The 15995-nt window shown below is 39.7% G+C and overlaps 1 protein-coding gene across 1 annotated transcript in view; it reads left to right on the top strand.

Moving 5' to 3' along the window:
* Positions 1-15995, top strand: part of LOC135199461 (serine/arginine repetitive matrix protein 2-like) — a 91934-nt gene that overhangs the window by 15147 nt on the left and 60792 nt on the right. Inside the window, 6 exon segments of the mRNA XM_064227535.1 lie at positions 5828-6901; positions 8437-8658; positions 10053-10241; positions 10819-10964; positions 11595-11723; positions 13529-13681. Of these exon segments, the coding sequence (XP_064083605.1) occupies positions 5828-6901; positions 8437-8658; positions 10053-10241; positions 10819-10964; positions 11595-11723; positions 13529-13681 (1913 nt within the window).

The raw sequence follows: 15995 nt of genomic DNA, 5'->3' as shown, positions 1-15995 counted from the left end.
AAGTAGGCGCTCTCCTAGTAGGCGCTCTCCAACTAGGCGCTCTCCGTTAGGCTGGTCTCTGGGAGGCTCTCTCCAAAAGGGTTAGGCGCTCTCCTGGTAGGCGCTCCTCCCTGGGTAGGCACTCCCTGTGTAAGCGCTCTCCCCCAGTGGTTTTTCTTCCAGTAGGCGCTCGCCTGGTAGGCGCTCTCCAAAACAGGCGCTCTCCAAAGGATTAGCTCTCCTCCGGGCAGTAGAGCTTCTAGACGTCATTCTTCGGAAGAATTTGTTGGTGATTCGGAGGAAGATTTGCCCAAGGATGCTTCAGTTTCTTCGTATAAGAGACTTACAGACCTCCTCTTGCAAGATTTTGGGGAGTCTCTTTCGGCCGTTGCTCCTCCGTCTCCTCCGTCCTTATTTTCAACGACCAATACGGCTAAGAAGTCTTCAGTCGTTAAGATGAAGCTACAGTGTCTATGAAGAAGGCTCTGAAGAACTTTGACGACTGGTTGCTTTCAAAAGAAGAGAAAGGCAAGACAGTTTTTTCTTTTCCCCCGTCCAAGCTGACGGGTAAGATGGGGTTCTGGTACGAGTCAGGAGAGCCCTTGGGTCTAACTCTTCCCTCTTCTGCAGACTCGGACTTCTCTTCGTTGGTTGATTCCGCACGTCGCTCGCGCTGAATTCTGCGAAGACGACGTGGGGTATGAGCGAGTTGGATCACCTTCTGAAGGGAATGTTCCGAGTCTTAGAAGTTTTTAACTTTCTTGACTGGACCCTTGGAGTGTTGGCTAAGAGGACTCAAGAGCAAGACACTCTTTCGCCTGAAGACCTCCACGCAGTTCTGTCTTGCATGGACAAGGCAGTGAGAGACGGTTCCGGGGAAATTGCTTCACTTTTTGGTGCAGGAGTGGTAAAGAAGAGGGCCGTTTTCTGCTCTTTTCTTACCAAGGCGGTTTCTCACGCACAGAGAGCTTCCTTGCTGTATTCACAGCTTTCCCCGCAACTCTTCCCCAAGAAGACTATTAATGATATCTCCAGCTCGTTATCAGCAAAAGCGACGCAGGATATGCTAGCTCGCTCGGCTAGAATTCCGAAACCTTCAGCAGAAGACGAAGAAAGAGGCTCAAAGTAGGCAAGAACCCTTTCGAGGAGGACCTTCGTCTCGCTCTTCTTCCTCCAGAGGTTCGAGACCACCTAGAAGAGGAAGGACCTTCTCCGGTCTATTAGGGCCAAGAAGTAGTTCGTGTGTCCTCCAGACAACTGTGGGTGCCAGACTTCTGAACTTTGCAGATGTCTGGGCACGAAAGGGGGCGGACAACTGGTCCCTCGCGATCATCAAGAGGGGATACCTCATTCCCTTTATCTCGAGACCACCCTTGACCACCACTCCAAGGGCACTGGTGGCCAAATACAAAGACCCACTAATGAATCAAGCCCTCGCTCTAGCGGTAGAGCTGATGTTAGAGAAAGAGGCAATAGAGATGGTTCAGCACCCTCTTTCAGCGGGGTTCTACAACCGTCTGTTCCTAGTTCCCAAGAACTCAGGAGGATGGAGACCGGTTCTGGACGTGAGCGCCCTGAATGTCTTTGTGAAGAAGAAGTTCGCTATGGAGACGACGTCATCAGTCTTAGCAGCTCTTCGTCCCGGGGACTGGATGGTGTCGCTGGACCTTCAGGACGCTTACTTCCATGTACCGATCCATCCTTCTTCTCGCAAATTTCTCAGATTCATGTGGGGAGGGGGGAACGTTTTTCAGTTCAGGGCCCTATGCTTCGGCCTTTCCACGGCCCCCCAAGTATTCACAGGACTGATGAAGAACGTTGCCCAGTGGCTTCATCTCGAGGGAGTGATGGATTTACCCTCTACTTGGACGATTGGCTTATCAGGGCCAAATCCAAGGAGAAATGTCTGGAGGACTTACGAGTGACGTTGGATCTAGCAGCTTCTCTGGGTTTGCTAGTGAATTTCGAGAAGTCACAGCTAATCCCCAGTCAAGAGCGTATCTATCTGGGGATTCTGATGGCTTCTCAGGTTTTTCGGGCGTATCCGTCCCCAGAGAGGATAACCCGAGGTTTGGAGAAGGTAGCAATCTTTCTGGAGAAAGATGTATGCACAGCGAGGGAGTGGATGAGTCTGTTGGGGACACTCTCCTCGCTGGAGCAATTCGTTTCTCTAGGAAGGTTGCACCTCAGACCCCTACAGTTCTTCCTGACGAGGAACTGGGATCGGAAATCTCAAGGTCTGGACTTTGCGTTCAAGATTTCGCAAGAGATAAAGGAGGATCTACGTTGGTGGCTAGACCCTCTATTGTTCAAGGAAGGCCTTTCCTTGCAGGTTCGGAACCCCAACCTAGTGTTGTATGCAGACGCTTCGGACAAAGGTTGGGGAGCTACTCTCGGGTCGAGAGAAGTGTCAGGCACCTGGATGGGGGATCAGGTGTCCTGGCACATCAACAAGAAGGAGCTAACAGCGATTTGGTTAGCTCTCAAGACCTTCAAACCCCTCGTAAAAGGGAAATATGTTCAGATCAACTCCGACAACACTACAGCCCTGGCTTACATTCGGAAACAGGGGGGGACTCACTCTTTCTCCCTGTACGAGACAGCGAGATCGCTCCTCTTGTGGTCAGAGGAAAGGAACATAAGGCTTCTCACCAGGTTCGTACAGGGAGAAAGAAATGTCAGAGCGGATCTGCTAAGCAGAAGGAATCAAGTCCTTCCCTCAGAGTGGACTCTACACGCGGACGTATGCCAGGAGCTGTGGAGGACGTGGGGCAGGCCCCATCTCGATCTATTTGCGACCTCCAGGAATGCGCGGATAGATCTATACTGCTCCCCTATTGCAGACCCAAGAGCAGTGGCAATAGATGCATTCCTGATGGATTGGAGGAATCTGGAGATTCTTTTAACGCGTTCCCGCCTTTCAAGATTATAGGGGAAACGTTAAGGAAATTCGCAGCGTCAGAGGGAGCAAGGATGACGTTGATAGCTCCGTTCTGGCCCGCCCACGACTGGTTCACAGAGGTACTGGAATGGCTGGTGGATGTCCCAAGATCCCTACCTCTAAGAGTCGATCTGCTCAAACAGCCCCACTTCGACAGGCTTTCACAAAAACCTCCCCGCTCTCAGTCTGCCTGGATTCAGACTATCAAGAGTCTCGTCAGAGCTAAGGGCTTTTCGGCAAAGTCTGCAAGGGCTATTGCCAATGCACGTAGACCTTCCACATCTAGAGTCTACCAGTCGAAGTGGGATGTTTTTCGACGCTGGTGCAGGACTCATAAAGTTTCCTCCTCCAGTACCTCTGTGACTCAGATTGCAGATTTCCTTATCTTCCTGAGGGAAAAATGCGGGTTGGTTGTCTCCACCATCAAGGGATACAGGAGCATGCTTTCCTCAGTTTTTCGTCATAGAGGATTAAACATATCTGAGGACAAGGACCTCCATGATTTAATCAGATCGTTTGAAACGGTTAAAAGAACCTCCTCCTTAGTGCCTAGCTGGAATCTAGATGTCGTGCTGCTCTTCCTGAGGTCCTCAAGGTTCGAACCTCCCCATGCTGCTTCGTTCAGAGACCTTTCGATGAAGACTCTTTTTCTCTGTGCGTTAGCGTCAGCGAAGAGGGTCAGCGAGCTGCAGGCTCTAGAAGGTGAGGTAGGTTTCCAAGGAGGCTCCGCGGTTTGCTCTTTTCTTCCGGCTTTCCTAGCCAAGAATGAAAACCCTTCTTCGCCGTGGCCCAGGAGCTTTGAAATCAAAAGCTTATCCTCCTTAGTTGGGACAGAAGAGGAGAGATCTCTTTGCCCGGTGAGAAGCCTGAAATATTATCTTCAGAGGAAGAAAAGACTTGCTGCTAATGAGAGCAATCTCTGGTGCTCTGTAAGGGACCCCAGTAGGCCCTTATCTAAAAAATGCACTCTCATTCTTTATCAGGAATATTATTAGAGAAGCACTCACTTCTTGCAATCAGCAACAGTTTAACCTTCTGAAAGTCAAGGCGCACGAAGTACGGGCCATCGCGACGTCTTTGGCTTTCAAGAAGAATTTGTCATTACAAAACCTTATGAAGGCCACTTTTTGGAGGTGTGAATCAGTCTTCTCTAATCACTACCTAAGGGACGTATCGATTATGTATGATAAGTGTTTTGGGACTAGGCCCTTACGTATCGGCGGATTCAGTGCTGGGGCAGGGAGCTGAAACACATCCTTTTTAATCCTTTTTCCCTGTTAGTTTTAAGTTTGAGTTTTTTGGTTGTACGAAGGAGGTTGCAGGAGGCAGCTCCTTCTTTCGTATACTAATGTTAGTATTTGGTTAGGTGATCGGTTGTGCTTGAGGCTCCTTGCAATTGGTAGTGATAGGCTCTGGCATGTAAGCGGGTTGATCCCCATTGACCAGATCCTGCTTGGATTCTGCCAAGTAAGTGGACTCAGTTCCCATTGGTAGACCCAAAGAGTTCTTCAGCCATAGGTCACGCCCTCGCTTGAGACTCTTTAGGCAACGCAGACTAATAGACAGTAACTATCAAGTCTTCTGCCTAAATCAGGTAAGAACCAGAGGTTTATATTATGTATTCCTTTAACATGTGTTGTCCCCACTTTCTAAGTAAGTATGTGTCTCTTTCCCTCCACCAAGGGTGTCAATCAGCTAAGTATATATCTGGCAGGGAAGTTCATGTACAAAAATGATATTGTTAGTATACAATAAAGTTTTGTACATACTTACCTGGCAGATATATACGATTGATGGCCCGCCCAGCTTCCCCTCAGGAGACAGGTGGAAGAAAATAACCTGACAAGAAAGGGGGACTGGTTCTTACACCCGCCTCCCAGCGGCGGGTAAGGTAGATCACCTGACCTACCTGTAGCGTGTGCCGCGAGTTTTGAATTTTCTGTCGTGACGTCAGAGACCTAAGCTAAGTATATATCTGCCAGGTAAGTATGTACAAAACTTTATTGTATACTAACAATATCATTTTAAACTTCTTGAAGCTTAGTTTTGTGTTTATCTAGATTTCTGAAGAGTTTTACATCTCTTTCTTAAATTCCTATCAACAAGGAACAAGCTGTCATGAGATCATCAGTTCCTATATTTTTTTATGCACTTTTGCTCAAAAAGGCAGGCTGTTGTTGACTGAGGAATTTCCATTATAACTTTGCTTCTGTATATTTTTCCTGGTAACTTTTTTCGTATAATACTGATAGTTTCAAGTGTTGGGATCCACATTGTCAATGAATATGCTATCTTGGGAGACAGGATCCCAGGATTACCTATATGGTGTTTGAGGAACAGTTATTATTTGGGAAATAAATACCTGAATCACACTGATGATAAATCTAAAAAGATTGTTTTAAGTGGTTTTCCCTTTTTACTAATGGCATGCACACACACAACTGCACATTTATACATACGTACCTCTAAACACATTTTTGTATATCTAATTCCTACAGGAAATATCGAGTTTGAAAAAAAAAAGTCTAGTACAACTAACTGACTTCAATATTTTTTTTAGCTGAACATGTCTTTTAAACTTCTGTTCATTTATATCAAGTATATTCATATCATTACATTCATTATAATTTTATGAAAAACAAATTCTCCATGCAACAAACTTTTTGTACATCACTTATTCTTGTATTTCCTATTTATTCACTTTACATTCAAGACAGCATTTTCCTTTCTTTTATCCAGGAACTTTGGTTATTCTTAAATACAACATTGCCTTTATATGAAGTTTTCATTGGTCTCTTCCAAGTCTGTTGTCACTGAGTTCACTGTATTATTTTAAGGCATTTTTAATGCTGCACACTAGAAATATGTACTTGATATGAGAGTAAGAATCTTTCTACTATTTCATAGGTATCTGATGCCAAAAGAGCCTTTGAGGCAAAATCAGCAGACAAGCCATCTGTTATCTACAGGAAGAAGTCACTATCAGATTCTCTTCCTCCATCTCCCACAACCAAAGAAAGCCCACAGTTGCCAACAACACAGTCTGGACCAACCATACTTCAGGATGTGTTGAGAGAATCCACTCCCGTTACTACCACATCCCCCACAAAAGAACGTTCTCCCTCCAAAGACAAATCTCCTGCTAAAGATTCTGTCAGAGAGAAGTCCCCCAAGAAGGTCAAGGAGTCTGGTAGCACACAGGTAACTAAATCTAAGTCACCTAAAATGTCTGTGTCAGAAATCAAACCTCAAAAGAATGAAGGCACAGTTATAACTCCTTCGCCTAAGAAGGCAGAAGGTAAACCTGATGACGCTAAGAAAACACCCGTAACTGAAAAGCGTCCTGCTGGAGTAGATGAGAAGTTAGTGATGCCAAAGACGCCAACTCGCACTCTAGAGGTCAGTCCTCGAGAGACGGTAACAAGTTCCGAGGAAGAGGAAGCAGTAGTTGTAGGTGGACTTAACTTGAAGCTTGGAGGTGTAGGAAAAATATCTGAAGTGGGTACTAAACAGGAAGTATGTAAAGCAGAGTCTTCTGACTCTTCTGATTCAGAGTCTGAAGCAGAAAAGATGCTCAAGATTTTGTCAGAAAAGAGAGAGAAGGTCGAGGCAGCAAGGAGAGAAAAATTACGTAAAGTTTCAGAAATAAAGGACAGAGAGGCAAAGAAAGACATGCCAGCAATCAGAGAGGAACCTCAGTCGAAATCACCCTCCAAATCTCCACCAACATCACCTGAGAAGGTAGAAAAGCCAGCAGCAGCAGCAGCTGCTGCAGCAGTGGGGGCGGCAGCGGAGAGTTCACCTGAACACAAGTTTGCCACGCTACCTCGAGGATTCAAGACTAAACCTGCTCCAGGCACTGTTCCACCACCACCCTTAGGCCCCCCACCAATGCCAGATAAAGTCAAGAAGAACAACATCAATCAAGAAATTGAGGGAATGATGTCAGCCATAAAAGCCGTTGATCGGGCCATCACGAAGGTTAGACTTGTTTTCATATTTTTTATTTCACTTACATAGATTAAGTACAGTACTACTGTAGTGAGTACTCTGTGCTTTACTCAGGTTAAATAAAGACCTCTTGGTACAAATAATAATACATAGGTCACTCTAGTCTCTACACAGCATTCTCTTTATGGGAAAATGACAGAAATATTCAGACTGACACAATACATTCTGGGTAAGAGTACCTCTCACTCGCTACCACAAACTGGTTTGAAAATAGTATTTTACCATGTACAGACTGTGACACCATTCAGCTGAAATACCATAAGCACTATTACTATATTTTATATTAGTGCAATATGGCTGATCGTAGAAAATGCTGGACTTGTCAGTTCAAACATATTGTAAGGATTTAAATGTAGCAGATGTGTATTATGTACTGATATTTCTTACCACATAGTAGAAATATATGTAAAATAATTGTGCATTGTTTATTATATGGAAATTATAGATACCTTCTGTATATTTGCATTAATTTGTAAATATTTAGTAGTACTCTACCTTCCCTGTGATTTACTGATACTTAATATTTTTTTAATCCTATTTTGTTACAGATGTCTGTAGCGAATATTTTCATTTCTGGGAATTTTTTCTTTTGATTTTTCATTCATGTCTATACTATTGCTTTGCCTTTTCCTAATGTTATCGAGATCTTCCTGTAGACAGTTTATTCTTAATGGTTGCCTAGTTATTCTTTAACTGGTTTCAGTAACATGTACTTAACCTTACACATAAGCTGTCAAAAGCATTTACAGGTTTCCAAATAGGAAATATGTACATAATTGATGGTGATTCCAGATAAGTTAGCCTCCTGGGGAAGACATAAGAATGAATGAAAGATGTTTGTTACTTAATTCAAGTGATAAGTTTGTTCATTATTGCAAAATTCTGAGCTTGTTCATTATCGCAGAATTCTGATCAAATTATAAGTTCATGGGTAAACTACTGTATGTTATTATAGTATACATATAGTATGTTACTGAAACTTTTCAAAATAGTATGAGATTTGTGATGTCAAAAGAATTAATAGGAATTCATAGGTATAAATGAATGTTAATTAAGTATAAATTTTTTGGAACTAGGGCCAAGAAGAAAATTAGGGACGCTTAGTTTTTTTTAGGAGTGATGAGGTATAGTCCCCTTAAAAACTCTTGCTCGAGAAGTTTGTAGTCAGTTGAGAAGGGGTGAAAATAGTATTGCAAACGAACCAAATGAAGCTTTGAAATTTAAGAACTGAATGATTCTGAAACAAGGAATAAGTTATTGAAATGTATAAGAGGTAATACCAATCTTGAGAATGTTGTAGGTAGTTGAAATAAAGTAGTATGTGGTGCTGACACTGAGAAAAGTTGCTGAAAGCGTAAATGCGAGGGCTTATCCTAGGAAAGGTGACGTTTACTGAAAGAGTATATAAGAGTGCTGATTCTGAGGGAGGAGTTGTTACTGACATGTGCAAAAGGTAGAGATGTTTAGTTTTACTGATGTTTCTGAGGCAAGTGTCAATGTTACAGGAAGAGCAAGAGATTAAAATATTACGCGATTCACTGGCTCGTAATCTGCCTGAAAATAGAAAGGAAGATAAAAGTAAACCTCAAGATAGCGTTGCCACTCCACGTCCTGAGCGCCGTCCCGTAGTCAAAGAAGTACAAGCCATCCCACCTGAACAGGTTCTTGCACCCTCCATTAGAGACAGGCCTGTGACCACTAGCACCTCAGAAAGTAGAGCACGCCAGGTTAGAATAGTTTGGGGGTATTTTGCAAACCAAAAAGAGAGATATATGGATCCTGGGAGACCTGTTATGGAAGGACCAGTTCAGTTATCCCTGCATCAAAATAATGTCCCCATACTCACTGTATGGAGCTTATCCTTAGCACAACGTTCCTGATCACAGACCCTGGCCTCCATTACCGCATTGAGTATTGCTACGCAATCTTATTTGTAGCTTAGCATGGTGGAACCTTATGATGACTGTCTGCCATATTAATGACCATATAACATTTAGCAGAGCTTAGCTTGATTTAGATATGCATCCAAAATTGTACTTTAATATTTAGGAAAATTTTTTCAGGCCTCGTGAGAACATTTTTTTTAATATACTATGTATAAAGCCAATGCTTTGAATATTTTGTACAAAATATTTCTCTTTTTCTTTTTGCTAACATTATCATCCTTGCCTAAAGCTTTAACATTTGGTACTACATATTCCTCTTGTAGTGAATGGCTCGCATATTTTACCCAGCTTTGCTAGAAAAGATTAACAGGGGATGAACTATTCAGCTTTCTTAACACTTACCAGAAGTTGGCACAGACCTGCTAATATGCATATGCAAACGACTACATTTCACCTTGTCATACAAAATGTCACTAATAGTACACAGTTCATAGTTAGGGAATGCCATTAATTTAATATAGTTATTAGTTAATTGACATTATTTGTTTTTGATTGGTAGTGACTTTTAATAGTGTAGATGAATGTAGGTCTTTGAAGTATTGCATTGTTATGATGAAAATAGACTCCTTGAATGTGAGCGTACCTGAAGTTATTATCTTGCAATGGTTTGCTGCAGACATTACAGTGCTGCATTTTTAAGCAATCCCAAAAAATTGTCATACAATATTTCACCCTTAAGCACATTTCACTGGACTGAAGTAAAGTTCTAAAGGTAATGCTTAGAAAAGTAGGTACCCTATGCTACATATAAATCTGCATTTTCAAATAAACAAGAAGAAATGTCAATAAATTTCCATCATAATCCCCATATTCCACTCTCCTAATAGTTCTCAAGGAAATGTCCAAAAACAATAGACACATTGTGCTACCTAATTATTTTGGCATATTAAAGAATGAGTTTGTTATCCATTAGCTTTAGCATGGAAAAGGTTTTTGGAGTGTAAGACCTGAAATTAGTTATTCATTTCACCTTTCCAAGGTAAACAAAGATGTACAGGAATTTCACTACTTCTGGTACACGATCTATACTTTTCTATGTAAATTTATGCTTCATTCCTAAGTTGCATTATTACTTAACTATTTATCAGGATCAAACAGCTTTTATTCCAGAACTTTATACATTGGAAAGAGGATCTCTGTTGCATTTATGATTGACATACATCTTTAATTTTTAGGGTCCAGCTGATTCTCAGAGCAGCCAAGAGGCAGAACGCAAGAAATCACAGGTTGAAATCGTCCTAAATAATAAGAAACCCATCGGGCAAGAACCAGACGCAGCCAACAGACGTTCTTCATATGCCGAAATTCAGCTGACCTCTCCTACTGCCAAAGAAGCACTTAGACCTCAAGAGTTCAAATCAGAAGTAAGTTTACTCAGTTTATACACCATAGGGGAAAGTAGAAAAATATATGAGAATTAGATCACTACAATTGCACATGATGCAATATCACTTAGTAGTGTACTATACTAACATTGCTAAATGTGAGTGCCATTTTCCTTTTGACTTCAGGGGGCATTGTTTTGGATCTACTCCAGGTGTGTCCCAGAATGATTATAAAAGATATGATGTGATCCAAATTTTCCAATGTGTACCATAAAATAACTATGTATCAGACACACTTACATTACTGATAACAGTCAAGTAGCTTGAAGCCTTTTGAACTATGGTTGAGGTGATGCTGTCCCAAAGCTTCACATAATGCTAAACGGCTCTTGTCACATTTACAGACTCCTTTTTAAAAGGGAGGCGAAGATTGGGATAAGGTAAAGATAAAGAAGTTGGACATCCAGGTTGGTGAGATGTCCAAGGGAATGGTTTAAATGTAGAAGGTCAAAAGCCATGCAAGTGGGTATTGTAGGGACTGCCAAAAGAACCTTTGTTGTTGTAACCCAAGAAGTCTTGTCGGTAAACATTCACCTATAAATTATATTCATTTCAGGTCCAGCATAGTGTAGAACCACCTAGAAGCTTAGGGGAAGCGCAGCTTCAGAGGGCAAAGAGGGAACGAATCATTCCTATCATGTTGGAAGATGAGGAGGATGACGACGATCGCACCACCAGCGAAGGTCTCTCTCGCTCTGACAGGTAAGTTTTTCGTATTAATACAAACTTCTGTAACTTTCAGTGCTACGTATCTTCGATCATTTTTATGTATCGTAAGGCCGCCCATGAAAAGAACTTATCCAAGTTATACATAAATTGCTTTTTATTGTGAAAACTGGTAGTTGACTCCCATCACGGGAACCAGGATATATATCATTTAGAAGTGTTAAGTACAATAAATATTTTATATTTTTATAAATTAAGTTAAAATTATTTGATTATGTACAGTATACTGAAAGCGTTTTGACATGAAATCAAGTCAGTTCTTAGTTATAAATATTTTTATATACTGTATAGTATTATTTACTAATTATTTTCTAATGATGACTTTTTTTTTATGAAGATGGTTTTAGACTTGAATGCATTTTCTCTAATAGGTTTCTTTTTTTTTTTTAAGTTTTACCTGACCAGATTTTTGTGCATTTTTTTTTACCTTTTAAAGATATTGCTGCCTGTTTTTTATCCAACCTTTTTCGAGTTTGCATAGCATTTATAGTACGGCACTTTTTTGCTAATTGTCTTACAAAAGTAATAATAATACCTACTCCATTATGCTCATCCTTTCTACCGAATGTGATGTAGGACCGGTGAAATGATTCCATTTCCCCACAGGCCCAATACCACCATTACCACCTCGTCATCCCTGGGATCTCGTGTCCTACCACAACCTTCTCAGACTCTGCACAGCCGAGCCTCTGAACCAAGATCTCCTATATACAGAGCTACACCTGAAACAATAATGTTAGTTTGTTGAATGTTTCATGAGAACACTTATTTTTTTTAAATGACAGTCAACACGTGCAACCCTTCATCCTGTACGTAGTTACTCTTTTGACTAAGTCTTGTCAAGTCTACACTAAAACTCATCCTTTTACTACTGTTTTGACAAATATTTAGTTTGTCTATGCATTACTAATACGTATCTTGATGCGTTGCTTTCGTCTTCATTTTTTGCAATGTCTGAAAGTGTTGTAGTTTTCATTTGTTTAATGAAGTATTTGTTCAATTATAGTTGTCATTTAGGACTCCTGTAGAGAAAATCAATGAAACTAAGGGGATTAGGTGTCTGCTAAATGTAGGAAAGGTAGCTTTCATCATTTGCTGGGATTTCAGCTTTTGGAGTAAATGGGACCCTTAAAACATGCAGTTTTTGCTTGCTGTGGTATCTCATTGTGAGAGGATATGAAAACTTGGGGAATATCTTTTAATAACCTTTTAATAGACAGTACATATATGGTAAATTGATTTTATGGTTAACAGTAAAGCTCTGGTTATTGTTAGAAGGATGAAAGTGGTTGAAATAGTAGTAAGGATTGACTGATCTATAATTCTGTTATTCTGCATTTTTGTTCCATCTTATTTGAGGATTAAAAGTTATCTGACCAAAAATATCCTTTCCCCTTTAAGGTAGTAATTGCAATAAAGGTATGGTTTGTGTTCGGGTGATTAAGTGACTTAGTTTAACAAGACTTGTTAGACAATATTGCAGGGTTTTGGTGATAAACTCTCCCATGTTTTCATTTTAGTTGCATTTCTTGTAGCGTGAGGCAACAAGGAAATAAGTAATTGTAATGCTGTTTCATGTTCACATTGTCTGATGTTAAATACTTCTTCCGTGAAACAGCCTGAATACGTTAGAAGGGGTCCTCATAAATGTAGTAAATGGCTTCTGTGATATTACTGGTTAACCACTGCTAAAAAAACCTTGCAGTAATAAATAATGTTTTTATTTCTTTGTGATGCAACTGCAGTGACAAAATTAATCTTCATAAATGTTCACCAATTTCAGGCTTTTAATATGGTCTTAATTGACCTCCTCTGATATTTCTAAGTTCTAATTAAAGATTAACTCTTCCTTCAACTTATAATCAAAGTACTTTAAGTAAAATAGTAGTCAGCCTGTTTTGGTGGCTTCACTTGTACTATGTAGAGAAGAGATTTAACATACACACAACAAGTTCCCAATAATTTCTCATTAGAGTTTTTTCTGCTGTTAACTATTCAGTACCAGCATATTTGTACTGTTTTCATTACATAAAGTTATTTAATCTTGTGCCTTCCACTTCATTTTCTTTCTTTTAAATACTTTTGAAATTTAATGGATATGTAACTTTTTGTGCAAGATACATATACAGCAATTATATTTTTCCCATGTGAGTATAATGAAGGTTGTAATGTAAATCATAGTTAATATAGATGAGTTGGGTAATATAAGTTACATAAATGTTAACTGCTGTACAGTACTGTACTTTGCTAACGGGACATCAAGGTAGTCTCTACATAATTAAACCATAGCCATGCAGGGAAGTATGTGGTGTCGCAAGGGATAAAAATGAAAAAAGTAACTTTTTATTTTAGCTAGTGTGGAGAGAGTTAATTGTTTCCATGCCTAAAAGAAGCAATATAGTTGTTCTTGCAGATCCATACATACAACAGTACTATCAGAGTTGACAAAGATAGGTGACTTAATAAGCTCACAGGCCTAGAATTCCTAATGCAATTATAATGCGTGTAGGAAAAGTAAAATTTCAAAACTTCAAGTACAGGAAATCTCGTCGGGAGCGAATAATTCCAATAGCAGTGGAAGGAGAAGGAATAGTAACGCCACCACCACATGTCGAAGAAGCAGCCGAGCTTGGGGCAGCAAGGGCACACCAGGCATTTACACGCACTCTAGCAAGCCGACCTAGTCCTCTCAAGTATGTTAACGTTGACATTTATGTTTTGATGCATGAATAGTTTTTATTTGAAGTTTACTTAATAGTTCTTATTTTCATATGATATTTTTATTTTTCAAAACTTAGAAAATAGATATTTTTACTCTAGTGTTTCATATAAATAGCTTACTTTTTCATAGTTGTTCCTTAATGTGCACTTAAATTATGAAATTTTTGTGAGTTTTAATTCAAAGAAACTAAACTGCAAGACTAAAATTTTGTGTTCAGTAACTGTCTTAAAGCTTCACATCATTCAGCATTAACTTTTTTACATTATGGTTTAGCAGTACTTCAGAAATTTAGCAGCAGGTTTTCATGTTAAAAATACAATTCAACATTAGCCATTACTTGGGGTGGGGGCGGGTGGGGAGGAGGTTGGGATTGAGGTAAATATAATTGCTGGGAATACAGTAAATCTGATATCTTGTGGCTGAATCTAGGTTTTTTCAGATTGCATGATTTCTTTTCATGAGAAGTTGTAGGACAGCTTTTAGAATGAATAAGTCATCAGTCACTTATCTGTTGCACTAGGAATTTGTGTAAAGTTGTAAATATAGATCAACATGGTAACTGAGTGTCTTTATTTATTTTCCATGTCAAATTGCAATATAAATAAATAGGGATCAGAAGGTTATTCAAAATCAAATAGTGTGGCTCCAGCATTTTTCTATGGGCCTCTTGTCCTGGGAACCCTTCCAGAATCTTCTAGTTACATAACTTGCAGTAGTAACTACTGAAGGTAATTAGGATGGTAATAAGTTTACAGACATAGCATTTGATATAAAGCGAATCTACTGATCACTGAGGTCAGGGACCCGAGAACCTAAAAGAGCGAAATAAAATGGCAAATTAGATTTGCCTATTCTTACATTTATCTTTTAAGGACCAGGAGTATTCATATAATTGAATGACATCAGTCTCTTCACTGACAACTCTGCTCCAGATTTTTTGTAACATTATTGTAATAGTGAGAGATACCCTTCATTCTTAAAATTTCAGTGGGTATGGGAAATTTCCTTTTGGCATTCATCAAATATTTTGCTACACTAAGTTTTATAAGGTATTGCTAGTATTGTGAATTCTATGCCTGTAAAGGAGTACAGGAGCTGGTTCTTAAGAACTAACCTTGAAAGAGAGACCGGTCATGTCATATTATTCGATGCTAGATTTCACACTGAATAGCGCTCCCACAGCCTGTCTAAATGAAATCTCTCATCCCAGCCAATAAGAATGCATTTATGATTAAAGCTTTGTATAATATCAGTGGCATCCTTTATTTATCTAAGGCTTAATGATCTGTAAGCATAAAAAAATTCTTGTAGTGTATCCTTCTCTAATACTAATTCTTCACTATTGCCTAAAAGTATAAAATCATATGATTCCTTTGTGTCACTCAAGTTTCTCCTTATGTTTATTGCATTATTGGTTTTGAAAAACCACACAGTTATTCATAATAGCATGCAGGTTTATGGACACAAATTATTTCACGTGCTCTTCCTTAGGGTTTTAATAGAAATATTTTCTTCAAGTAAGAAATCTTATATAAAATTTCAGCAGAAGACCAAGACATGGCTACAGGTTTTTGAAGTTAGCAGTTGAAAAAGAAGTCTGTAGTAGAATGTCAAACAACATTACTAGAGGCATGAATGAGAGTCATTACTTTGACATTTGTAAGGGGAGACTGACTAAGAATTTATGCAAGAATAAGACACGTAAGGAAGGTTGACTAAAGTCCTGTAAGTGAGGAATATCCAACATCCCAACTTAAATCACTTTAGGCTACAGCATCATGTAGTTGTAGCTCTGAATCCAATCTTGAGTGTGGATGGGGGATGTTAGACTAGTTAGATGATGTGTTCACTTTTAAAGATTGAAGCATTAACTAAATGAAGTGCTCTCCTCCTCTGTAATTGTCTTAGTCAGTCCCCCTTTGAAAAGCCATAATAAGGCAGTGGTTTACATTCTTCAGGTAACTTGCTGACATTATATACACTTATTAGGAATGGAGTATGGTAGCGAGTTTGTCAAAATAGGGAGTAGTGTTAGTCTGTCCCAGAGTAGAAATTTAATACACCACACCAGTATGATTTGCATATGAAGAAGAATTAATTATATCAGAAGTTCAGAAGCAGTACATAATTGTATAGTTCATGAGTAATAGATTCCAGTTTGGATTCCATGTTAACCACACAGGCACAGTTGTTGCATAAATGCAAGGATTTATATTTCTCCACCAGTAGGTCCTAATTAAAATCTTCATGTATTTATAGCAAGGCCTTAGTAGGAAGGTAGGGGT

This window comes from Macrobrachium nipponense, chromosome 25 (assembly GCF_015104395.2).
Source record: "Macrobrachium nipponense isolate FS-2020 chromosome 25, ASM1510439v2, whole genome shotgun sequence".
In the NCBI taxonomy this organism is placed as follows: Eukaryota; Metazoa; Arthropoda; class Malacostraca; order Decapoda; family Palaemonidae; genus Macrobrachium; species Macrobrachium nipponense.
The sequence above is the reverse complement of the archived record's forward strand: the minus strand, read 5'-3'. Positions and strand labels throughout refer to the sequence as shown.